Source organism: Oncorhynchus mykiss, chromosome 7, assembly GCF_057628025.1.
Source record: "Oncorhynchus mykiss isolate SJ-2025 chromosome 7, ASM5762802v1, whole genome shotgun sequence".
Classification (NCBI taxonomy): domain Eukaryota; kingdom Metazoa; phylum Chordata; class Actinopteri; order Salmoniformes; family Salmonidae; genus Oncorhynchus; species Oncorhynchus mykiss.
In genome coordinates, this window is record NC_143028.1 from 66,310,763 (window position 1) to 66,324,014 (window position 13,252).

Sequence of the window (13,252 nt, forward strand, 5' to 3'; positions counted from 1 at the left end):
GTTCCCTACTGTACCCTACAGTACCCTAAAGTTACATACAGTTCCCTACAGTCCCTTACAGTTCCCTACCCTACAGTTCCCTACAGTACCCTAAAGTTACCTACAGTACCCTACAGTTCCCTACATTCCCCTATAGTTCCCTACCCTACAGTTCCCTAGAGTTCCCTACAGTTCCCGCCAGTACCCTCCAGTACCCTCCAGTACCCTCCAGTACCCTCCAGTTCCCTACCCTACAGTTCCCTAGAGTTCCCTACAGTACACTACAGTTCCCTACTCTACAGTTCCCTACAGTACCCTACAGTTCCCTACCCTACAGTTCCCTTCAGTTCTCTACAGTACCCTACAGTTCCCTACAGTACCCTACCCTACAGTTTCCCAGAGTTCCCTACAGTACCCTACAGTTCCCTACAGTACCCAATAGTCCCCTTCAGTTCTCTACCCTGCAGTTCCCTAGAGTTCCCTACAGTACTCTAAAGTTACCTACAGTACCCTAAAGTTACCTACAGTACCCTACAGTACCCTACTGTACCCTACAGTTCCCTACACTACAGTTCCATACAGTACCCTACAGTAGCCTGAAGTTACCTACAGTACCCTACAATTCCCTACCCTACAGTTCCCTACAGTACCCTACAGTTCCCTACCCTACAGTTCCCTACTGTACCCTACAGTTCCCTACAGTACCCCACAGTACCCTAAAGTTACCTACAGTACCCTACAGTACCCTACTGTACCCTACAGTTCCCTACAGTACCCTACAGTTCACCTTCAGTTCTCTACAGTACCCTACAGTTCCCTACCCTACAGTTTCCTACAGTACCCTACAGTTCTCTACAGTACCCTACAGTTCCCTACTGTACCCTACAGTTCCCTACAGTACCCCGCAGTACCCTAAAGTTACCTAGAGTACCCTACAGTTCCCTACTGTACCCTACAGTTCCCTAGAGTACCCTACAGTTCCCTACAGTACCCTATAGTTCCCTTCAGTTCTCTAAAGTTCCCTACCCTGCAGTTGCCTAAAGTTCCCTACAGTACTCTAAAGTTACCTATAGTACCCTACAGTTTCCTACAGTACCCTACAGTTCCCTACCCTACGGTCCCCTACTGTACCCTACAATGTCCTACACTACAGTTCCCTATAGTTCCCTACAGTTCCCTCCAGTACCCTCCAGTTCCCTACCCTACAGTTCCCTACAGTACCCTACAGTTCCCGACCCTACAGTTCCCTACTGTACCCTACAGTACCCTAAAGTTACATACAGTTCCCTACAGTCCCTTACAGTTCCCTACCCTACAGTTCCCTACAGTACCCTAAAGTTACCTACAGTACCCTACAGTTCCCTACATTCCCCTATAGTTCCCTACCCTACAGTTCCCTAGAGTTCCCTACAGTTCCCGCCAGTACCCTCCAGTACCCTCCAGTACCCTCCAGTACCCTCCAGTTCCCTACCCTACAGTTCCCTAGAGTTCCCTACAGTACACTACAGTTCCCTACTCTACAGTTCCCTACAGTACCCTACAGTTCCCTACCCTACAGTTCCCTTCAGTTCTCTACAGTACCCTACAGTTCCCTACAGTACCCTACCCTACAGTTTCCCAGAGTTCCCTACAGTACCCTACAGTTCCCTACAGTACCCAATAGTCCCCTTCAGTTCTCTACCCTGCAGTTCCCTAGAGTTCCCTACAGTACTCTAAAGTTACCTACAGTACCCTACAGTTCCCTACTGTACACTACAGTGTCCTACCCTCCAGTTCCCTCCAGTACCCTCCAGTTCCATACCCTACAGTTCCCTAGAGTTCCCTAAAGTACTCTACAGTTCCCTACACTACAGTTCCATACAGTACCCTACAGTAGCCTGAAGTTACCTACAGTACCCTACAATTCCCTACCCTACAGTTCCCTACAGTACCCTACAGTTCCCTACCCTACAGTTCCCTACTGTACCCTACAGTTCCCTACAGTACCCCACAGTACCCTAAAGTTACCTACAGTACCCTACAGTACCCTACTGTACCCTACAGTTCCCTACAGTACCCTACAGTTCACCTTCAGTTCTCTACAGTACCCTACAGTTCCCTACCCTACAGTTTCCTACAGTACCCTACAGTTCTCTACAGTACCCTACAGTTCCCTACTGTACCCTACAGTTCCCTACAGTACCCCGCAGTACCCTAAAGTTACCTAGAGTACCCTACAGTTCCCTACTGTACCCTACAGTTCCCTAGAGTACCCTACAGTTCCCTACAGTACCCTATAGTTCCCTTCAGTTCTCTAAAGTTCCCTACCCTGCAGTTGCCTAAAGTTCCCTACAGTACTCTAAAGTTACCTATAGTACCCTATAGTTTCCTACAGTACCCTACAGTTCCCTACCCTACGGTCCCCTACTGTACCCTACAATGTCCTACACTACAGTTCCCTATAGTTCCCTACAGTTCCCTCCAGTACCCTCCAGTTCCCTACCCTACAGTTCCCTACAGTACCCTACAGTTCCTGACCCTACAGTTCCCTACTGTACCCTACAGTACCCTAAAGTTACATACAGTTCCCTACAGTCCCTTACAGTTCCCTACCCTACAGTTCCCTACAGTACCCTAAAGTTACCTACAGTACCCTACAGTTCCCTACATTCCCCTATAGTTCCCTACCCTACAGTTCCCTAGAGTTCCCTACAGTTCCCGCCAGTACCCTCCAGTACCCTCCAGTTCCCTACCCTACAGTTCCCTAGAGTTCCCTACAGTACACTACAGTTCCCTACTCTACAGTTCCCTACAGTACCCTACAGTTCCCTACCCTACAGTTCCCTTCAGTTCTCTACAGTACCCTACAGTTCCCTACAGTACCCTACCCTACAGTTTCCCAGAGTTCCCTACAGTACCCTACAGTTCCCTACAGTACCCAATAGTCCCCTTCAGTTCTCTACCCTGCAGTTCCCTAGAGTTCCCTACAGTACTCTAAAGTTACCTACAGTACCCTACAGTACCCTACTGTACACTACAGTGTCCTACCCTCCAGTTCCCTCCAGTACCCTCCAGTTCCATACCCTACAGTTCCCTAGAGTTCCCTAAAGTACCCTACAGTTCCCTACTCTACAGTTCCCTACAATTCCCTACAGTACCCCACAGTACCCTAAAGTTCCCTACAGTACCCTACAGTTCCCTACCCTACAGTTCCTTACAGTACCCTACAGTTCCCTACAGTACCCCACAGTACCCTACAGTTCCCTACTGTACCCTACAGTTCCTCTCAGTAACCTACAGTTCCCTACAGTTCGCTTCAGTTCTCTACAGTACCCTACAGTTCCCTACAGTACTCTGAAGTTACCTACAGTACCCTACAGTTCCCTACTGTACACTACAGTGTCGTTCCCTCCAGTACCCTCCAGTTCCATACCCTACAGTTCCCTAGAGTTCCCTACAGTACCCTACAGTTCCCTACTCTACAGTTCCCTATGGTACCCTATAGTTCCCTACAGTTCCTTACAGTTCCCTACAGTTCCTTACAGTTCCCTACAGTACTCTACAGTACCTTAAAGTTACCTACAGCACCCCACCCTGGAGTACCATACAGTACCCTACAGTTCCCTACAGTACCCTACAGTTCCCTACAGTACTCTAAAGTTACCTACAGTACACTACAGTTCCCTACACTACCCTACAGTTCCCTACCCTCCAGTTCCCTCCAGTACCCTACAAGTCCCTACCCTACGGTACCCTATAGTTCCCCACAGTTCCTTACAGTTCCCTACAGTTCCTTACAGTTCCCTACAGTACTCTACAGTACCTTACAGTTACCTACAGCACCCCACCCTGGAGTACCATACAGTACCCTACAGTTCCCTACAGTACTCTAAAGTTACCTACAGTACACTACAGTTCCCTACACTACCCTACAGTTCCCTACCCTCCAGTTCCCTCCAGTACCCTACAAGTCCCTACCCTGCAGTTCCCTATAGTTCCCTACAGTACCCTACAGTACCCTCCCCTAGAGTTCCCTACAGTTCCCTACCCTACAGTTCCCTATAGTTCCCTACAGTTTCTTACAGTTCCCTACAGTACCCTACTCTACAGTTCCGTATAGTTCCCTATAGTTCCCTACAGTTTCTTACAATTCCCTACAGTACCCTACTCTACAGTTCCTTATAGTTCCCTACAGTTCCCTACAGTACTCTACAGTACCCTACAGTTCCCTACAGTACCCTACAGTTCCCTACTCTACAGTTCCCTACAGTACCCTATAGTTCTCTACAGTACCCCACAGTTCCCTATAGTTCCCTACAGTTCCCTACAGTAGTCCACAGTACCCGACAGTTCCCTACCCTATAGTTCCCTACAGTTCCTTACAGTTCCCTACAGTACCCTACAGTTCCCTACCCTACAGTTCCCTACAGTTCCCTACAGTACTCTACAGTACCCCAAAGTTACCTACAGTACCCTACAGTTCCATACAGTACCCGACAGTTCCCTACCCTATAGTTCCCTACAGTTCCCTACAGTACCCTACAGTTCCCTACCCTACAGTTCCCTACAGTACTCTACAGTACCCCAAAGTTACCTACAGTACCCTACAGTTCCCTACCCGACAGTTCCTTATAGTTCCCTACAGTTCTCTACAGTACTCTACAGTAACCTAAAGTTACCTACAGTACCCTACAGTTCCCTACAGTACCCTACAGTTCCCTACCCTACAGTTCCCTACACTACAGTTCCCTACAGTACCTTAAAATTCCCTACACTGCAGTTCCCGACAGTACCCTACAGTTCACTACAGTACCCTACAGTTCCCTACCCTACAGTTCCCTACCCTAGAGTTCCCTATAATTCCCTACAGTATCCTATAGTACAGCACAGACACAATTCTTACTCAACTCCCACACACTGCACCGCACATACTGTGAACACTACTTCTACATGTATCAGGGAACACTTATCTTGTGTGTTGGCTATGCACTACTCATATTGTAAATGTAGGTTATGTCCCAAATGGCCACCTATTCACTACATAGTGCCCTATGGGCACTGGTCAAAAGTAGTGCACTATATAGGAAGGAATAGTGTGCCAATTGTGATACAAGCATACTCAACCCCATATGACATGTTTTGTGAATCCAACAACCCCATTGTCTTTCCCCCAGGAGCCAGTGCAAGAGAAACCCATGGCGTTTCACAGTTATGCAGGCTATGACAGGTGTGTGGCCATACCTTCTGAACTTGACTAGAGTGTTAAGATGTTTTTCCCCAATGTACAGTACAGGGGCTTTAGTGGATACAATGAGTGACCCTGACTATCTGTGAATAATAAACCTAGAACACTACACTGTGTGACAATGGACACCTTGCCCTGTCAAGCCTGAATGTTTTATTTTGTATCAATCCTGAATGTTTTATTTTTTATTATTATAATATATTTTTTAAGGGGTGGATCAGAATTAATATTGCGTATAGATTGTTGCTTCCATCAATGTAATTGTCTGCATCATTTCCAATCACCCATCTATTGTTTGGGTAAATATATATATCCATACACATACATACCATACAGTGGGGCAAAAAAGTATTTAGTCAGCCACCAATTGTGCAAGTTCTCCCACTTAAAAAGATGAGAGAGGCCTGTAATTTTCATCATAGGTACACTTCAACTATGACAGACAAAATGAGAAAAAAAATCCAGAAAATCACATTGTAGGATTTTTAATGAATTTATTTGCAAATTATGGTGGAAAATAAGTATTTGGTCAATAACAAAAGTTTATCTCAATACTTTGTTATATACCCTTTGTTGGCAATGACAGAGGTCAGACGTTTTCGCAAGGTTTTCACAAGGTTTTCACACACTGTTGCTGGTATTTTGGCCCATTCTTCCATGCAGATCTCCTCTAGAGCAGTGATGTTTTGGGGCTGTTGCTGGGCAACACTGACTTTCAACTCCCTCCAAAGATTTTCTATGTGGTTGAGATCTGGAGACTGGCTAGGCCACTTGAAATGCTTCTTACGAAGCCACTCCTTCGTTGCCCGGGCGGTGTGTTTGGGATCATTGTCATGCTGAAAGACCCAGCCACGTGTCATCTTCAATGCCCTTGCTGATGGAAGGTTTTCACTCAAAATCTCACGATACATGGCCCCATTCATTCTTTCCTTTACACGGATCAGTCGTCCTGGTCCCATTGCAGAAAAACAGCCCCAAAGCATGATGTTTCCACCCCCATGCTTCACAGTAGGTATGGTGTTGTTTGGATGCAACTCAGCATTCTTTGTCCTCCAAACACGACGAGTTGAGTTTTTACCAAAAAGTTATATTTTGGTTTCATCTGACCATGTGACATTCTCCAAATCTTCTTCTGGATCATCCAAATGCTCTCTAGCAAATTTCAGACGGGCCTGGACATGTACTGGCTTAAGCAGGGGGACACGTCTGGCACTGCAGGATTTGAGTCCCTGGCGGCGTACTGTGTTACTGATGGTAGGCTTTGTTACTTTGGTCCCAGCTCTCTGCAGGTCATTCACTAGGTCCCCCTGTGTGGTTCTGGGATTTTTGCTCACCGTTCTTGTGATCATTTTGACCCCACGGGGTGAGATCTTGCGTGGTGCCCCAGATCGAGGGAGATTATCAGTGGTCTTGTATGTCTTCCATTTCCTAATAATTGCTCCCACAGTTGATTTCTTCAAACCAAGCTGCTTACCTATTGCAGATTCAGTCTTCCCAGCCTGGTGCAGGTCTACAATTTTGTTTCTGGTGTCCTTTGACAGTTCTTTGGTCTTGGCCATAGTGCACAATTTAGACTTTGGCCACTAGAAGGCACCTGTGTATGTGCAACGTTTTAGACTGATCCAATGACCCATTGCATATATGTTCAACATTTTGTATCTAGACTGCCCAAATGTGCCTAATTGGTTTATTCATACATTTTCAAGTTTGTAATTGTGCACTCTCCTCAAATAATAATAGCTACTGTAATAGCTACTGTAAATAGAATAGCTACTGTAAATTGAACAGTTCAGTTAGAATAACAAGAATGTAAGCTTTCTGCCCATCTATGTCCTGGGATTTGTTTTTGTTTCTTACCACCTCATGCTAATCACATTAGCCTATGTTAGCTCAACCGTCCCACGGGGGAGGTGGGGGGACGGAACACCGATCCTGTAGAGGTTATTAAAAGTGTTCTTTACCTCCTTCATATCCCTACCTTTAGCTTCAACTCAGATGTGGCGTCGGGTAAGGAGATGAGTGATGGTTACGATGGCTCGGCCAGCAGCGGGAAGGGAGATGGGAAGTCCCGGAAACACCACCGCAAGTCGACCCGCACACGCTCACGCCAAGAGAAGACCAACAAGCCCAAACTGAGCATGCTCAATGTAAGTCCGTCCGTCCTGACTACCCACCTCTCCGAACTGACCAGTGGTCAAGGTTTTTGCCATTCTTAAGCTATTCAGTAAGTCCAAAGGATAAAGTTTAAAACAGAAATTACCATTTATACTGTATATTAATATATTGCTATATTCAAAGTATATGCATATTCGTACTTGCACATTAAAAGTGATTTCTCCTTCTCCCTCAGGTGAGCAACACGGGCGATAAGATGGTGGAGTGCCAGCTGGAGACCCACAACCACAAAATGGTAACCTTCAAGTTTGACCTGGACGGAGATGCTCCAGAAGAAATCGCTATTTACATGGTGAGGTCATGACCTTGGCAGACCTGTTTGCATTCCAAATGGGGGTTGGGTTCAACTATGCTAACATATGGAATTGTTTTAAGATGGTCATACCATTAATCATTTAGCTATTTGATTTGGAATTGTAGGACCCCTTTAGGCCTTTAGGTATCAAAAAACATATACATTTGAAGTCAGAAGTTTACATACACCTTAGCCAAATCAAATCAAATCAAAGTTTATTTGTCACGTGCGCCAAATACAACAGGTGTAGGTAGACCTTACAGTGAAATGCTTACTTACAGGCTCTAATCAACAGTGCAAAAAATGTGTTAGGTGAACAATAGGTAAGTAAAGAAATAAAACAACCATAAAAAGACAGGCTATATACAGTAGCGAGGCTACATACAGACACCGGTTAGTCAGGCTGATTGAGGTAGTATGTACATGTAGATATGGTGAAAGTGACTACGCATATATGATGAAAAGAGAGCAGCAGTAGCGTTAAAGAGGGGTTGGCGGGTGGCAGGACACAATGCAGATAGCCCGTTTAGCCAATGTGCGGGAGCACTGGTTGGTCAGCCCAATTGAGGTAGTATGTACATGAATGTATATTTAAAGTGACTATGCACATATGATAAAGAGAGAGTAGCAGCAGCGTAAAAAGAGGGTTTGGGGGGTTGGGGTTGGGGTGGGGGCACACAATGCAAATAGTCCAGGTAGCCATTTGATTACCTGTTCAGGAGTCTTATGGCTTGGGGATAAAAACTGTTGAGAAGCCTTTTGGTCCTAGACTTGGAACTCCGGTACCGCTTGTCATGCGGTAGTAGAGAGAACAGTCTATGACTGGGGTGGCTGGGCTCTTTGACAATTTGTAGGGCCTTTCTCTGACACCGCCTGGTGTGGAGGTCCTGGATGGCAGGCAGTGATGTACTGGGCCATACGCACTACCCTCTGTAGTGCCTTGCGGTCAGAGGCCAAGCAATTGCCGTACCAGGCAGTAATGCAAACATGCTCTCGATGTTGCAGCTGTAGAACCTTTTGAGGATCTAAGGACCCATGCCAAATCTTTTTAGTTTCCCAAGGGGGAATAGGCTTTGTCGTGCCCTCTTCACGGCTGTCTTGGTGTGTTTGGACCATTCTAGTTTTTTGTTGATGTGAACACCGAGGAATTTGAAGCTCTCAACCTGCTCCACTACAGCCCCATCGATGAGAATGGGGTCGTGCTCGGTCCTCCTTTTCCTGAAGTCCATAATCATCTCCTTAGTCTTGACTACGTTGAGGGAGAGGTTGTTATTCTGGCACCACACGGCCAGGTCTCTGACCTCCTCCCTATAGGCTGTCTCGTCGTTGTCTCATCGTTGACGCTGTTGTGTCGTCAGCAAACGTAATGATGGTGTTGGAGTCGTGCCTGGCCATGCAGTCGTGGGTGAACAGGGAGTACAGGAGGGGACTGAGCACGCACCCCTGTAGAGCTCGAGTGTTGAGGATCAACGTGGCAGGGTAGCTAGCCTAGTGGTTAGAGAGTTGGACTAGGCACCGGAAGGTTGCAAGTTCAAACTCCCGAGCTGACAAGGTACTAATCTGTCGTTCTGCCCCTGAACAGGCAAGTTAACCCACTGTTCCTAGGCCGTCATTGAAAATAAGAATTTGTTCTTAACTGACTTGCCTGGTTAAAAAAAATTAAATGTGTTGCTACCTACCCTCGCCACCTGGGGCCAGCCTGTCAGGAAGTCCAGGATCTAGTTGCAGAGGGAGGTGTTTAGTCCCAGGATCCTTTGCTTAGTTATGCGCTTTGAGGGTACTATGGTGTTGAACCCTGAGCTGTTGTCAATGAATAGCATTCTTACATGAGTTTTCCTTTTGTCCAGGTGGGAAAGGGCAGTGTGGAGTGCAATAGAGATTGCATCATCCGTGGATCTGTTTGGGCGGTATGCAATTATGTTGGGTCTAGGGTTTCTGGGATAATGGTGTTGATGTGAGCCATTCCCAACCTTTCAAAGCACTTCATGGCTACGGATGTGAGTGCTACGGGTCTGTAGTAATTTAGGCTGGTTGCCTTTGTGTTCTTGGGCACAGGGACTATGGTGGTCTGCTTGAAACATGTAGGTATTACAGACTCAATCAGGGACTTGTTGAAAATGTCAGTGAAGACACCTGCCAGTTGGTCAGCACATGGCCGAAGCACACGTCCTGGTAATCAGCCTTGTGTATGTTGACCTGGTCTTACTCACGTCGGCTACGGAAAGCGTGATCACACAGTTGTCCGGAACAGCTGATGCTCTCATACATTTAAACTCAGTTTTTCACAATTCCTGACATTTAATCCTAGTAAAAAATCCCTGTCTTAGGTCAGTTAGGATCACCACTTTATTTTAATAATGTAAAATGTCAGAATAATAGTAGAGAGAACTATTTATTTCAGATTTGATTTCTTTCATCACATTCTCAGTGTGTCAGATGTTTACATACACTCAATTAGTATTTGGTAACATTGCCTTTAAATTGTTTAACTTGGGTCAAATGTTTCGGTTAGCCTTCCACAAGCTTTCCACAATAAGTTGTGTGAATTTTGGCCCATTCCTCCTGACAGAGCTTGGTTCGTAGGCCTCCTTGTTCGCACACTCTTTTTCAGTTCTGCCCACAAATTTTCTATGGGATTGAGGTCAGGGCTTTGTGATGGCCACTCCAATACCTTGACTTTGTTGTCCTTTTTGCCACACCTTTGGAAGTATGCTTGGGGTCATTGTCCATTTGGAAGACCCATTTGTGACCAAACTTTAACTTCCTGACTGATGAATTGAGATGTTGATTCAATATATCCACATCATTTTCCTGCCTCATGAGGCCATCTATTTTGTGAAGTGCACGGCCTGCAGCAAAGCACCCCCACAACATGATGCTGCCACCTCTATGCTTCACGGTTGAGATGGTGTTCTTCGGGTTGCAAGCCTCCTCAGAAGCTTCTAAAGCCATGCCATCATTTTCTGGAATTTTCCAAGCTTTTGGGCACAGTCGTCTTAGTGTACCTGAATTGGAATTGTGATGCAATCAATTATAAGTGAAATAATTTGTCTGTAAACAATTGTTGGAAAAATGACTTGTGTCATCCTTCCGTCAAGACATTTGTGGAGTGGTTGAAAAACAAGTTTTAATGACTCCAAATTGAGTGTATGTAAACTTCTGACTTCAACTGTATGTACATATTTTTTTTTATAAAATATTGAATTTAGCCTTTACTGGTATTGCATTGAATAACACATTCATAAAAAAGACAGTCAAAATATAAATCACAAGGAATAAGGTTTTGAAGTGTTTTCCCTATATGTACCATGGATCATTTTGCTACTTGATTTGGAATTGTATGACCCCTGTAGGTATAAAAATAGAAAAACATATTTGATGAAACACATTGAATAACAGATTCATACATGGAAAAACAGATGGATTTTGATTGGGATTTTGATTGGGATTTTGATTGGGATTTTGATGGGGATTTAATGCAATGGTGCATAAATACACTCTTAAGGATTAATGGACCAATTAGAATAGTCCCAAAACTGCAAAGCAGATTGTCTGCCACTCCAGGCAAGCTAGAGCAAACGCTCAAAGGACTATGGACCTTCGGTTCCTACTCTGTCACCAAGCTAGAGCAAACGCTCAAAGGACTATGGACCTTCGGTTCCTCCTCTGTCACCAAGCTAGAGCAAACGCTCAAAGGACTATGGACCTTCGGTTCCTACTCTGTCACCAAGCTAGAGCAAACGCTCAAAGGACTATGGACCTTCGGTTCCTCCTCTGTCACCAAGCTAGAGCAAACGCTCAAAGGACTATGGACCTTCGGTTCCTCCTCTGTCACCAAGCTAGAGCAAACGCTCAAAGGACTATGGACCTTCGGTTCCTCCTCTGTCACCAAGCTAGAGCAAACGCTCAAAGAACTATGGACCTTCGGTTCCTACTCTGTCACCAAGCTAGAGCAAACGCTCAAAGGACTATGGACCTTCGGTTCCTCCTCTGTCACCAAGCTAGAGCAAACGCTCAAAGGACTATGGACCTTCGGTTCCTCCTCTGTCACCAAGCTCAATGCACTACAGCAGAAGATGTGGGAAATTAATGTAGCCTGTACTGTTGGGTCATTCTCTATCTATAGTATTTCCTTTTGTCATTTGACTTTTCCTGATATTGTATATTGCTGATATTGTATAATTACTGTATGTTACGATTGTTCCTGAAGTGTTATTTGTTCCTGAAGTGTTATATCTTCACAATTATTTACATGTGGTTACATCTTCTGTGTGTGTGTGTGGTGTCCATGTCTCTGTGTGTGTTTGTGTGTGTGTGTGTGTGTGTGTGCACATTTGTGTGTGTGTGTTTTTGTGTGTGTGTGTAGGCAGAGAATTTCTTCATCCTACCCATAGAGAAGGCGATGTTCATTGACCAGTTGAAGGACATCGTGGACAAGGCTGAGGACATGCTGAGCGAGGACATGGAGGGAGAGACGGACTCTGCTTTGGGGGGCAGTCCCCAACTGGGACACACCTCTTGGGGGCCGGGGGGAGAGGTGACGGGGACATCCCAAACACAACCCACTAACACACAGAGACTAGTCTACTCACATGAACATTCATTAAAAGAAACCACACACACACACGTACTCTCTCACACACACTTACGCACACACACGTACTCTCTCACACACACACACACACACACACACACACACACACACACACACACACACACACACACACACACACACACACACACACACACACACACACACACACACACTCAAATGTCTGTTTTCTGTCTGTCTCTCTATCCCTCTAAAGAGTCAGCAGCCTGGAGCACCCCAGCCTGTTTATCAGCAGAATGGTAATACTCCATTCTCTCAGTCTTTCTCTCTCTTCTTTTGTCTCCCCCTCCTTTATCCTCTATCTATTCTGTTTGTGATTGGGATGTCTGTGGAGGAAGGTTTTGAAAGGAGCTTGTACTGAGGACTTAGTGATGTTTTGGCTGCCATAGCTGATGACTTTCCTCTCTCTCTCTCTCTCTCTCTCTCTCTCTTTCCTTTTCTCTCCATTGCTTTCTCTCTCTCTCTCTCTCTCTCTCTTTCCTTTTCTCTCCATTGCTTTCTCTCTCTCTATCTCTCACTCTCACTCTATCTCTCACTCTTCTCTCCTCTTCTCTCTTCTCTCTCAGTGCTCCACACAGGGAAGCGATGGTTCATCATCTGCCCAGTGGAGGAGACTCCCAGCTCCAACCAGGATGGGACTGCAAACATGTCTGCCGATGGGACTACAACTACTCAACATGATGTGACTACAACTACTCAACATGATGGGACTACAACTACTCAACATGATGGGACTACAACTACTCAACATGATGGGACTACAACTACTCAACATGATGGGACTACAACTACTCAACATGATGGGACTACAACTACTCAACATGATGGGACTACAACTACTCAACATGATGGGACTACAACTACTCAACATGATGGGACTACAACTACTCAACATGATGGGACTACAACTACTCAACATGATGGGACTGCTCAGCCTGATGGAAGTGCTGTGCCAGGTAAGTCTGCC

At 45.6% G+C, this 13,252-nt stretch overlaps 1 protein-coding gene across 1 annotated transcript in view; it reads left to right on the top strand.

Moving 5' to 3' along the window:
• LOC110528432 (serine/threonine-protein kinase WNK2) overlaps nt 1–13,252 on the top strand; it is a 63,192-nt gene that overhangs the window by 40,454 nt on the left and 9,486 nt on the right. Inside the window, exons 13-18 of the mRNA XM_090242228.1 lie at nt 5,133–5,185; nt 7,188–7,350; nt 7,554–7,670; nt 12,040–12,210; nt 12,482–12,524; nt 12,852–13,241. Of these exons, the coding sequence (XP_090098354.1) occupies nt 5,133–5,185; nt 7,188–7,350; nt 7,554–7,670; nt 12,040–12,210; nt 12,482–12,524; nt 12,852–13,241 (937 nt within the window). The remainder of the gene's footprint in view (nt 1–5,132; nt 5,186–7,187; nt 7,351–7,553; nt 7,671–12,039; nt 12,211–12,481; nt 12,525–12,851; nt 13,242–13,252) is intronic.